The sequence below is a fragment of the Dunckerocampus dactyliophorus genome, chromosome 8, assembly GCF_027744805.1.
Source record: "Dunckerocampus dactyliophorus isolate RoL2022-P2 chromosome 8, RoL_Ddac_1.1, whole genome shotgun sequence".
NCBI classification, from domain to species: domain Eukaryota; kingdom Metazoa; phylum Chordata; class Actinopteri; order Syngnathiformes; family Syngnathidae; genus Dunckerocampus; species Dunckerocampus dactyliophorus.
This window is the reverse complement of record NC_072826.1, coordinates 26046511-26058991: the sequence shown is the minus strand read 5'-3', so window position 1 is coordinate 26058991 and position 12481 is coordinate 26046511. Positions and strand designations below refer to the sequence as shown.

Here is a 12481-nt window from a genome sequence, read left to right as displayed (position 1 = left end):
CTTACGCCCCCCTCCGCCCCCAACCCTCAAGCCCCACCCCCGCCCCCTCCCAGACACTGAGGCCTCACCTGTAGCAGTTGTATTTGTACTTGTTGTAACTCCCCAACGACGTCATGGCGCCCAAACAGATGGCGTAGGAGAAGAAGATCTGGGTACCGGCGTCGATCCACACCTGTCAGGTAGGGGGACACAGAGGCTGAGGACTGCTGATGGTGGTGGACCCCAACATGGATGGTCTCAGGCTCTAATATTTGTATCCCTCAATGTGCAATCTACGCCAATGTTCTCCATTGGAATACTAAGAAATACGGTAAAAATAAGTACAATTTGCTTAAATATGCCCATTTTTATTACTGATAGGCCGTATTCAAGCACAAAACTGCACACGCAAGGGTTGCGTCTACACACATAACTTTAGCACAGCTTTTTAACTTTTAGCTGTCGCAAAGCATGCTGGGAATCCGGAAGCACGCTCAGCAACGGGCTCCCAGCAAGACTCGCGGCACCTTTTTGTATCCACTTGTTCAAAGTACAGGCTTAGAGTTCATGTAGTGGTTGGTTATGGAGCCCTGCCCTACAAGATCCACTTTCCTTCCAGGGATCATTCCAGCATCTCTAGCCGGGTGTAAAATCGTGAAGGTCACTCGTGACACGTACCTCCGGGTCCTTCAGGCGAGCAAGGTCGGGGTACAGGTAGAACTTGATGCCCTCGCTGGCACCGGGCAGGGTCACGCCACGAATCAACAGGACGATGAGCATAACGAAGGGGAAGGTGGCTGTGATGTAGACCACCTAAAGGACATGAAGACAGACCAGCAAAGTTTATACTAAAAATGAAAATGATTGCTGCTGCTTTTCAACACAGAGCGACCAATCAACCAAACATGGCTGAGAACGCCTCCAGCTACAAGGTGCAGGTGACTATAGTGGCAACTAAAGCTGGGGTGTCCAAAGTGTGGCCCGGGGGCGTCATGCAGCTGTTTTTCTACTGGCCCACGTCGCATTTTTAAAATGTATTCATTTCAATGATTAATTTAGTTATAAATGTTACAAGAACACTGAAAAAAAAAATCAACAAAAATGAAAAAATCAAAAAGAATAATTCAAAATATTACGAGAGAAAAGTTATAATCTGATGAGGTAAAGTCGAGAAAAATAACATCATTTTAGTAGCATAAAGTTGAAATATTAAATCAAAAAGATTTTTTTAAAGTCGTGATATAAGAAACAAACAAAACAACTAATACATTTGTTTTGGAATTTTTGAAAAAGTTTGTTGCGGAAAAAGTTGCGGAAATATTATGGGAATAAAGTCAAAATATGCCAGGAATATAGTCATACTATTATGAGGATAAAACGTATGTAGATTATTTCAGAAGAAAGTTGAAATATTTAGAAAATAAAAATAAAAAAACACAACAGCAAAAATGGGAAAAAAAAGAGCAAAGGCAGTAGCTATTACTAAAAGAAAATTACAAGAAGAAAGTTGAAATAGTAGGAAAAAAAAAAAACCCAAAACAACAACAATAGCAGAAGTGGATTTTACGAGAAAAGTCAAAATGTTAAAAGAAAAAATGTTATTCTTACAAAAAAAGTGCAATTTTATGAGAATAATGTAATATTATGAGGAAAAATAACGTCATTTTCATAGTATGGAGTTGAAATATTAAAGAAAAAATATTTTTTAAAGTCATAATATGATGAGAAACAAACAAAACTAAATAAAGTTGTAATTCATGGAAAATTATGTTGGGGAATAAAGTCAGAATATTATGGGAATAAAGTCAGAATATTACGAGAAGAACATTGTAGATTATTTAAGGAGAAAGTTGAAATATTTGAAAAATGTAAAAAAAAACAAAAAACGAGTGAAGCTGCTACTAATAATAGGCTTTTTCACATAAATGCACTCTTTTCTTGAAATATACATAGCTTCTTCTTAGCACATCTACACGTGTTACTTTACAAAATATCAAAATGGCACAGTTGCATCCTTTCATTTTCACTATGTGGTCCTTGCTGGAAAAGGTTTGGACACCCCTGAACTATAGTGCTTTGTTTAACACTTTGTATCCCTGGAGAAGCTGCTTAATAGAAACAGAAGTTCGCTGAGAGTTTGCAGCACTAACACAGCTCCGGTTCATTGATTCATTAATTAGGACCCGACGGTGCATGGCTCTATTGAAACTGCTGTTTATTTAACTACTTCTCTGGTTCAAGTGGCATAAATGTTGTGTTTAAATGGCTAATTTTACCATCTGACGAGACTTTTGCTAGCCGTGCACATCATAATGGTAATGCAATGATTTAGTTTTATTTGCTAATATTCACTAGTATTTCCAACAAAGTTACATTTCTATATTTTGCTATATTTTCTCATCTTGGACATTGAGGGAAATTGAGGGAAGACAAGTGACCTTTCCAGTGGACTTGACGCCCTTCCAGATGCAAAAGAAGCAGATGACCCAGACCAGCAGCAAGCACAGCGCCAGGTCCCACTTGATGGGGCCCATCTCCTCGATGCCGCTGGAGATGCCCAGCACTTTGTGTCTGCGGGGGACATGGGTGGTGTTAGTGTGTGAGGCACAGTTCAACTGAAAACAAAAATGAAAAGTTGCATTTCTGTGTGCATTAAATACTTTTCTCCTAACGCTAACATGTGTAAGTCTATATTGTGTCTTATTTATGTCTTATACATCATATTTTCTCTTATTATGTCTACTATCTTGGGTAATAGGAGTGTAAAGGTGACTATACGGGTGTTATTTCATTTCTAGAGGGCTCTAACGATGTTAAAAAAATGCGTTTAGAAGTTCTAAACAGGTTTTCTATGCACTATCTATGAAAATGTTCATTTTATGAATACAAATCCTACTTTATGGAAATTCAATTAACTGCAAAAAACAAGGTTATTACTGTGTTCTCTAATACGACTCTGCCTTGGAGACTATGTGTCTGTAAGTAATGTGCAACTATAATGCTATGATACCTGAGTGGATTGAGAAATTTGCTATTTTAGACAGCAGTGTTGTTTCATTAGGACAGTATGTCTAGCTTGAAGATTGTAGCTGCTGCGTCAGCCACTCACTAACTAAATACACACATGCGATTTTCAGTCCAATTTTTATTCATTTGTGAAAACAAAACTGAAGTATGGGTGTTAAAATAACACTGTTAGATATGTTGCTACACACCGGGATGCATCCGGTGTGCATTCTTCCACAACGTTCTGACATTTATTAAACAGGTAAATTGTACCAATTTATAATCCGAAGCGATTTCCTGTTTGGAAAGTATGGAATGGAACATCACACATCTTTGATATGAATGAGTGGTATCTTAGTAAAAATGTCTTCTCTGTGTCCCACTTGGTTTGTGGTCTATCCCCCATCATTTTCTTTTAAACACAAGTGGGTCTGGGTTCTGATTGGTGAATGTACTGTATTCCAGTGAAACATTGCTATGTTCAAATACAGTATAACCAGCTCAAATGAATGTGTACTATACGTACTCCCAGAACTCGGTGACAGGGGAGGTCAAGTTGGAGGCGTTGAGAGGCAGCCGCAGGCTTTTGTTCTTGCGGTACGTGTCCTCGATGCAACCCTCGGTGTTCCAGGGCTGGTTGCACTTGGCCCATGGCAGCTCGGGCTGAAAGCACTGAAGGCACACAAATAAACATGAATCGTAGATGTAAATATAGATATTGAGGACCCAGAGCAAACACCCTCACCTGGAACAGGTAGTAGAGGCCCCAGGCCAGGATGACAATGTAGTAGATATTCAGCAGGGACACGATCACGATGGAGGCATAGCCGATGCCTGCAAAGCAGCAGCAGCAGCATCAGCAAGTGTCACACGGAAGTAGCAAGTAGTCAAGCAGACACTTAATATTCTGATGCAGGACGTGTTTAGAAAGTACTTTCATAACATGCAGCAGGCCAATAAAAGCTCAGCGCTGCACCTAGCGCTGCTCAAGTCTCATTTAGCGGGGATCTGTGAACTTGTCACCAGACAAGATGGCGCCAGGAAGCAACTGACAAGACACACGCCTGTCTGGATTAAATGTGCGGTCGCCGGGATATCAAAGTGTGTGTGCGTGTGTGTGTGTGAGTGTGTGTTCTTAGCGAGCACACAGCCAAGGCCGGCTGTCCAAAAGAATGTCCTTCAAGGTCCTTTGTGCTATCTGTGCACGCACGTATGTGCACGTGTGTGTGTGTTTATGAAGTGTCTGCATGACATTGAGTTCACTTTCTGTGTTGAGTGTGTGTCTGTGTGTGTGTGTGTGTGTGCCTCTCATTAGCAGCTGCCAACGTTCCGCACCTATGCACATGGCTGGGATCACACGGGATGATGCTGATCAAACAAACAAACTTGCCCTCCTCCATGATGTCACTTCTTACTGCCCCCTCCACCCACATCCCCACTCTCACACACACACACCCCTGACCTCAGATGACCTGTTCACTTGTGCATATGGTTGTTGTTTATGTCGCACACATCAATATCATTTGGTGGTGGTGTGATATTTTTTAAGGAATGAAATGTTAATAATGAAGTTGACATAATATCCTGCGATGTATTAGCCACCACCAGCTACTCGTATTTACGTCCAATTTATGGCAGGGGTGTCCAAAGTGTGGCCCCACGGCTGTTTTGGAATTAGTATGTAGCACATTCTAAAAAATGCATAATTCAACAAGAAAACTAAAAAAAAAAATTAAAAAAACAGCAAAAATGAAAAAATCTGCAGTAATTTTACCAAAAAAAGTCAAAATATTAAGAGAAAAATTGTAATCAAAACAAAAAAAATATGTAATTTTACGAGAACAATGTCATAATATTATGAGGAAAAATAATGTAATTTTAGTAGTACAAAGTTGACTTATTAATGAAAACAGACATTTTTTTTAAGTCATAATATTATGGGAAACAAAACAAAATAAAGTTGTAATTTCTGGAAAATTAGGTTGGGGAAAAAGTTATAATATTATGGGAATAAGATCAAAATATGACGGGAATGAAGTCATAATGTCGGAAGAAGAAAATAGTTGGAAATAGTTGGAAAATTTTAAACCACAGCAGAAATAAAAAAAACAGCTGTAATTTTTATGAGAATAAAGTCAAAATATTAAAAAGAAAAAAGTTGTATTCTAACAAAAAAAAAGTGGCAATTTTACACTGCAACACTCCACCCTAATTTTATGAGGAAAAATAACGTCATTTTAGTATAAAGTTGAATTATTAAAGAAAAAATTTGTCATTTTTGTGGTACTATGACGAACAAACAAGATAAAATAAAGTTGCAATTTGTGGATAATTAGGTTGGGGGAAGAGTTGTAATATCAGGGGAATAAAGTCAAAATGTTACGAGAAGAACATTTACAAAAACGGGAAAAAAGAGCAGAGATTGAAGTTGATGCTAATGATATGCTTTTTCACCTACATGACAAAGGTGACATGCACTTTTTTCTTGAAATATATGTAACTTCTTTGTATATCTACATGTGTTTCTTTACAAAATATCAAAGTGGCAAAGTTGCATCCTTTCATTTTTCACGATGTGGCCCTTGCTGGTCTGTATTGGTGTAACCCTTACACATGTGTAGCGACACATTCATTCAACGCATACAATCAAGCCTCAATTTTTCAAGGCCCAATTTCCGTATGGTTCGGTTTGCGGCCAAAAAATTTTGGGAAAGTTTTGTCTCGGTTCTCGTACATCGTCTTGGTTACCGTACAATATTGTTTTCTGCATGTAAAACTGTAATTATTCTCCATAACAGGTCAGTGGGTTGCGCTTCCATTTTGGGCGGGTCGCAGACAGCTAGTCAAAAATGACATGAAAGTTTTACAACTAAATACAAAAATAACTAAAAATAACATTAAATGCATTCTACAAAATAATAAAAAGACTAAAGAAAATACATATTTTTTGCTCATATGTAACTTGTCAGTGTGAACGGCACAATTCAGATTTTTTTCTCATTTGCATGTACAGTACATATAAATGCCATCTGTACTGCAGTACGAACGGCCAGGTCGCATGTATCCGACCTACACGTCATCGAAAGGCGCGTATTGCCATGCTTACTGAGACTTGAAAAAAGGTAGGCAAAAGCTCTTCTTGTCATCCAAAAATTATTTTTAAAAAGTGTCAGTGAGGCGGCTCACGGTTGCTGCCAACCACACGCTCCTCGAAATAGACGTCACAGCAAGTTCTCCACAAACTGCCATTGCCAAAATCCTTGAAATTGCCAGAAACACGCACCCACACTGCGACAATATTTACGTCTGGAAACACACGGAAACTTCTTCACGTTGACAAGTCGCATTTTTTTCGTAATATGAATGACCGCATTAAAAAAATGTTTTTTCACAAAAAATCCAAATTGGGCATCATACCCTGCAGTGTGAACGTAGCCTTAACCATTTTTATGCTTGAAAATGCTTCATTTAGGCAAAAAGAATACGTAAAATGTGCTGAAGTGTGCATATTTTTTGCCGCATTCAACAACAAAACAGCATGATTTATTAATTAATATCATTTTGGAAAACCGTGATGGAGTGAAGCCTCGAAATTCGAAGCACAAAGTGCCGATGTATTTCCCGTGGGAAAAATTGCTGTATACCACTGTATAAGAATCTTTTCTCTCTGTTCCAAATCCCAGAGTGCTTGCTGCCTCTTTTCTTCGCCCCGCTCCATCTCTCTCGCTGATGCGTTGCCGCGCTGTTGCCCTGGCAACCTGTGATCCAGGACACTCTGTACATTGCGTGTTAGGGTGTAAGTGTGTGTAAGAGTGTGTGTGTGTGTGTGTGCGTGTGTGTGTGTGAGGAAAAAGGCAGGCGGATTGAAATCAAAGGACTAAAACAAGCGTCATGATGATGAAACAGCTCTAGGCTGAATGCTGGGCGACATGAATATTGTAAAGAGCAATTATAGGCGTCATGAATATTGAAGAGGCGCCGCTGGAACGTTCCCCTGACAGAGCAGACGTAGGCGGAGAATATATTAACCCAATTCGGCGCGGCGGGGTAAGGGGAGGGGAGGAGAAGCCAAATGACGAGACAGACGAGGCTTAGAGGGTGACGAGGAACCAAATAAAATCAAAAACGTTTCTGGGAAGAAGCGATTTAGTCGGAATCAAGGAAGGCCAATGCGTTGCCTGGCAACAGCGTCAGCCGTCTGATTGGGGACGGGCGAGTCACAGTAGCCCAGCGCTGCTCGGCAGGTGATGGCCAGGTGCAACATTAACTTGCTTGTGCGGGGAAGGAGGTCAAAGAGAAGGACGATTCAAGTGAAAGAGTAACTGGGAACTCTGTGGCCTTTAATATTAGTCCACTGCTTCCCACACAACATTCCTGAATGCAGGAACGTAGGAATGATAAGAACAACTTGAGCAACATGAGACTTTGACGCTGGTATGCATTCTATTGATTTTGTGCTTGAAAAGGGACTTTGTGTACGGTCGCTGGGTTGTGTGTCGATTCTGACAAAAGAAAAAGCGAATCTTGAGCAACATGCAAAGAAAATAAGGGGACCAAGTGATGAGCCCTGGGGCACTCCAAGTTTAAGAGTGTGGCTACATTCATCAAAGTACAGTACATGGGCATTTCGCTCGTGATATGCGCTTTACTCAAAGTCTTTCGTCCTGCTTTAAACCACCACGTGTTGCTGCTTTGTAAGTTACCACATGGCAGAGGTAGCAACAGGAAGCTAGCTAGCCACAAACAACAAAATAATGCTGTCCTCCTTCTGTTAAAGCAGGTGTGTCCAAAGTACGACCTGGGGGCCCTTTGTGGCCGATGGCTGTTTTTTATTGGCCGCGGTACATTCTAAGAATATCATTTTATAATATTTTAATAATTCATTTTGCATGAATGAAGTCAAAATATTAAGTGAAATCATCTATAATAAAGAAAGATGTCTTTTTTTAAGCTGTAATATTATGAAAAACAAGCATTTTTTTGAAAAATTGGTTGTGGAAAAAGTTATAATGTGACGAGAATAAAGTTAAAATATTATGGGAATAAATTCAGAATTATGAGGAAAAAAAATGTACAACAAGAAATGTAAATAGTTGGGGGAAAAAAACAATAGCAGAAATGAAAAAAAGAGCTGTAATTTTATGAGAAAATATTAAGAAAAAAAAGTTTTAATCTAATGAGGAAAGGTCGCAATTTCATGAGAGTAACATCGTAACATAATAAGGAAAAATAACATTATTTAAATATTAAAGATTAAATATTATTAAGACTTTTTAAAGTCATAATATTATGAAAAACAAACAATATTTTGGGCTAATTGGGTTGCGGAAAAAGTTATAGTAATACGAGAATAAAGTCAAAATATTATAGAAATAAAGTATAATTATGAGAAGAAAACAAGAAGAAAGTTTAAATAGTTAGAAAATATTTTAAAAAACAACAACAGAAATGAACAAAAAACTGCAATGTATGAGAATGATGTTGTAATATTATGAGGAAAACTAACATCATTTTAGTCGCATAAAACTGAAATAACAAAGGCTTTATTTTTTTTAAAGTCATAATATTATGAAAAACAAAAATCCAAAAGACATTTTTGGAAAATTAGGTTGTGAAAAAACGTATAAAGTAATCAGAATAAAATTAAAATATTACAGGAATAAAGTCAGAATTATGAGGAAAAAAACGACAAGAAAGCTGAAATGGTTTGAAAATGTAAAAATAACAACGGCAGAAACTGAAAAAAAGCTGTAATTTTATGGGAATAAAGTCAAAATATTAAGAAACAAAAGTTGTATTGTAACGAAAAAAAGCCACAATTTTGTGAGAATAAACTCGTAATATTTTGAGAAAAAATAATCTCATTTTAGTAGCACACTTGAAATATATACCATTTAAAAATAAAAAGTCATAATATTATGAGAAACAAAATAAAGTTGAAGTTTTTGGAAAATTTGGTCGTGGAAAATGTTAATATTTATATCATACTATACTATACTATATTATATTATATTATATTATATTATATTATATTATATTATATTATATTATATTATATTATATTATATTATATTATATTATATTATATTATATTATATCATATCATATTATATTATATTATATTATATTATATTATTTTATTTTATTTTATTTTATTTTATTTTATTTTGTTTTGTTTTGTTTTGTTTTGTTTTGTTTTATTTTATTATGAGAATGAAGTCTGAATATTATGAAACACAAATTTACAAAGATTATTTAAGAAGAAAGTCAAAATATTTGGAAAATAAAAACCAAACCAAAACCAAAAATGGGGAAAAAAACAAACACCAAACTTTGTACTAATAATAGTCTTTTTCACCTACATCACAAAGCTGAGAAGCATTTTTTTCTTGAAATATTTATAACTTAACTACAGTATGCATATCTACATGTCGCTGTCTAAATATCAAAGTGGCCTTTGCATCCTTTCATTTTTCACTATGCAGGCCCTCGCTGAAATAAAGTTTGGACATTCCTGCATTAAAGGGACAGGTTAACTGGGTGGCTGGGCGACGTACCAGTGAAGATGGGGCACAGCTTCCCCCAGCAGGTGATGCCACCTTCCGAAGTGAACTGGCCCAGGGCGACCTCCAGGAAGAAGACTGGAAGGCCGCCACCAAACAGGAAAATGAAGTAGGGGATGAGGAATGCACCTGGAACAAACACACAAGAGGGAGAGTTGCAATCCTCAATTTCATTATTTCAGTTCCCTGACGGAACTTCGCTGTCCCATAACTTGTGTTCATAGAAGAAGCCTTACCTCCACCATTCTTGTAGCAGAGGTACGGGAAACGCCACACGTTCCCTAAACCAACAAATCCACCAGCCACGGACAGAACAAAGTCCAGCTTGCTGGCCCACTTCTCCCTCTGGGGGTGTTTGCCCTCAGCCTCATCTTCGGGCCGCGTGCCGGGGCTCTTACCAGGGGATGGCTTCAGCGTGTCCTTGTGGAAGTCCTTCAGGCATTGGAGCTTCTCTTTCTGAGCCATTTCTGAGGACAGAAGACAGTTGACGACAGGCGTAAATCTCATTTCCACTGCTGATCAGCTGTACTGGCAAAATCAAATCAACATGAAATGAAAAGAGCGCATGCTAAGTGCCAGACCAGCTAAAGCCCAAATCAGCAGCACCAGTCTGGCTTCACCAGCACATCCTGACTTCCAATCAATCAGGTACGATTGCAAAAAGCCACAAAGCATCTGGAACATGTATTTACACACACGGCGGTAAATTCTCATTTTTTTGCCCATAGACCAGGGGTGGCGAACCCGCGGCCGTGCGACTCTTTGACCGTTGTCATGCGGCTCTTATGAAGGCATGAAAGCATATCAAAGTTTAGTTCATTACGGCAGTGTGCGCTTTGCTTGAGTTTATTACGGTATTTTCGCTGGCATGCACATTGAATGAAAATAGCTCGAAGTTTCCCAGTCGGATCGCAATCTTTCGAGAAAATAATTTGTCAAATTCGCTCTCAAAATGGCAGGGAAAAAATGCAGTTGCACGAAAATATGTGGATGAACGCAGGACGTTTTTACCAAAGCGGGAGAGCTCAAATTTTTTTGTTGAGCACAACGGCGAGCCACTCTTGCCTTCTGTGTCAAGCGTCTTGGTGATGTTCTTATGTTTCAAGTACATGGGCCAGACGTGGCCGTCAAAGAGGCTATGGCATAGACGGTAGCTCGAACACTGACTAACGTCCACATACTTCTGAGAAACGTCTGCTTAGGTACGAATAAGGTAACACTTTACAATAAGGTACACAAAATTGAGGAACGACCCTACCAAACCCGAACCCTAACCACTACTCATTACTTACTCATTAGTTCTTCATAGGTTCTTCAGGAACTACTGTATTTTGTTCAACCTTATTGTAAAGTGAGACCACGAATAATGTCTTCATTCAGCCCACTTTACGGAATAGCCAAAAACCTGAGGAACGTCTGCTTAGTACGTAAACACGTCTGAATTAAGTCTATCTACATCCAGTTCGCATCTTTAAAAAAGCCAAGCCACGCCGATCGCCTCATCACAACAGTCGCAGCTCCACATTGCTCGTTTTTATATTATATTTGGAGCACTATTACTTTGGAATGCTATTATTAGTATAAATTGGGAACCATCATTAATCCCTGTCTTGGTTACGTGGCCATGGCCAGGACACTAAACAATGTGCTTAGTATAGTATTAGTATTATAGTATTAGTATAAATTGGGAACCATCATTAATCCCTGTCTTGGTTACGTGGCCACGGCCAGGACACTAAACAATGTGCTTGATATCAACTTTGAATAAAAGCATACCAAAGATGTCAGACTTAATAATGTTGATCTTTAAAGCAACGCCCCACTTGTGTGTACATTATTACCATTGTTGAATCTAGTAGGCTCCACTTTATCGCACCACTTAACCGCAGTTACTTCCCCTGTATGGTGACCCAGCTCTTCACCAGGGCTGACTGGGCAGGACGCTGTCCGTGCTCCGAGCCACAACCCTCCACAGACAGGTGCAACAGTGTCGCTGTCTTCACTCGCACCGCTCCTTGAGCTTTGATCTCTATTATTCCAAACGTGTCACTTTGTGGAGTCCGTTGAAAAGCTGGTTTTACGCAGCACAGCCTGTTAGATCCTCTCGGACATTACCGCTAAACTGAATCCAGGTATTTGGCTCACTCAATCACCTGTCTCATGTTAAAACACAGTCCAAAACACAGGTCCAATCACTCGCAACCAGTGCAACACAGTGACACTCAAGTCACAAGGCTCAGGCTAGCTGTGAGTGGACAAGGTTGAATGGATGCTGGCTTACGCGTAAAACGTGGTTTTTGGCGTGCACCTTGTGCTCATTGTCATAATTTACCAAAATACTGTGTAAGCATTGGACAGGTGACTGAGCGAGCATACTTGAATTCCGTCCAGTAATAAATGTGAGGAATAGTCAACAGATAAATAGGTCGTGCAGAAAACGAGATGCCCAGACACACGTTTCCACAAGGCAAGTATCTGTGCATAAAATGGGGGATGCTCCACTTGCCAGGAACGAGGGCCATGAGGGAGTCATTTGAGCAAGAACCACAACTCGAGAGAAGCAAAGCTCGTGGAGTGTGTGGATGAAGATTATCGACACCGCTGCACCTGTCTGGGGGAGTTGTGACTACGGACCGTGTCCTGCCCAATCAGCCCCGGTGAAGAGCTGGTGCACTCTCGTTACCACGAGGAAAGTGTAGCCTGATTCAAAAGTGCTCTTACACAAACCCTTCGACTCATCCGAGCCTGCTGTTTTGCATCATGGAACGTTCAGGCTGTGTCACTGAGACTGGGATTAGTAACAGTTCCTAAGTTTTTTAAACTTATTATTATGCTTTTATTTTTATAAAATTACAACTTTAATCTGATATTATTGCTACTTTATTATCATTGCGCTCCAAAAATATTTTTTTGTGTGTGGTCCTTCTATTCCG

At 39.1% G+C, this 12481-nt stretch overlaps 1 protein-coding gene across 1 annotated transcript in view; it reads right to left on the bottom strand.

Annotated features, from left to right (window-relative positions):
- The window catches only part of LOC129186057 (sodium- and chloride-dependent taurine transporter-like), a 40028-nt gene that overhangs the window by 13352 nt on the left and 14195 nt on the right, over positions 1-12481 (bottom strand). Inside the window, exons 2-8 of the mRNA XM_054783890.1 lie at positions 9785-10015; positions 9543-9677; positions 3731-3819; positions 3512-3657; positions 2418-2550; positions 658-792; positions 69-172 (exon numbers count right to left, since the gene is read on the bottom strand). Of these exons, the coding sequence (XP_054639865.1) occupies positions 69-172; positions 658-792; positions 2418-2550; positions 3512-3657; positions 3731-3819; positions 9543-9677; positions 9785-10013 (971 nt within the window). The 5' untranslated portion in view covers positions 10014-10015. The remainder of the gene's footprint in view (positions 1-68; positions 173-657; positions 793-2417; positions 2551-3511; positions 3658-3730; positions 3820-9542; positions 9678-9784; positions 10016-12481) is intronic.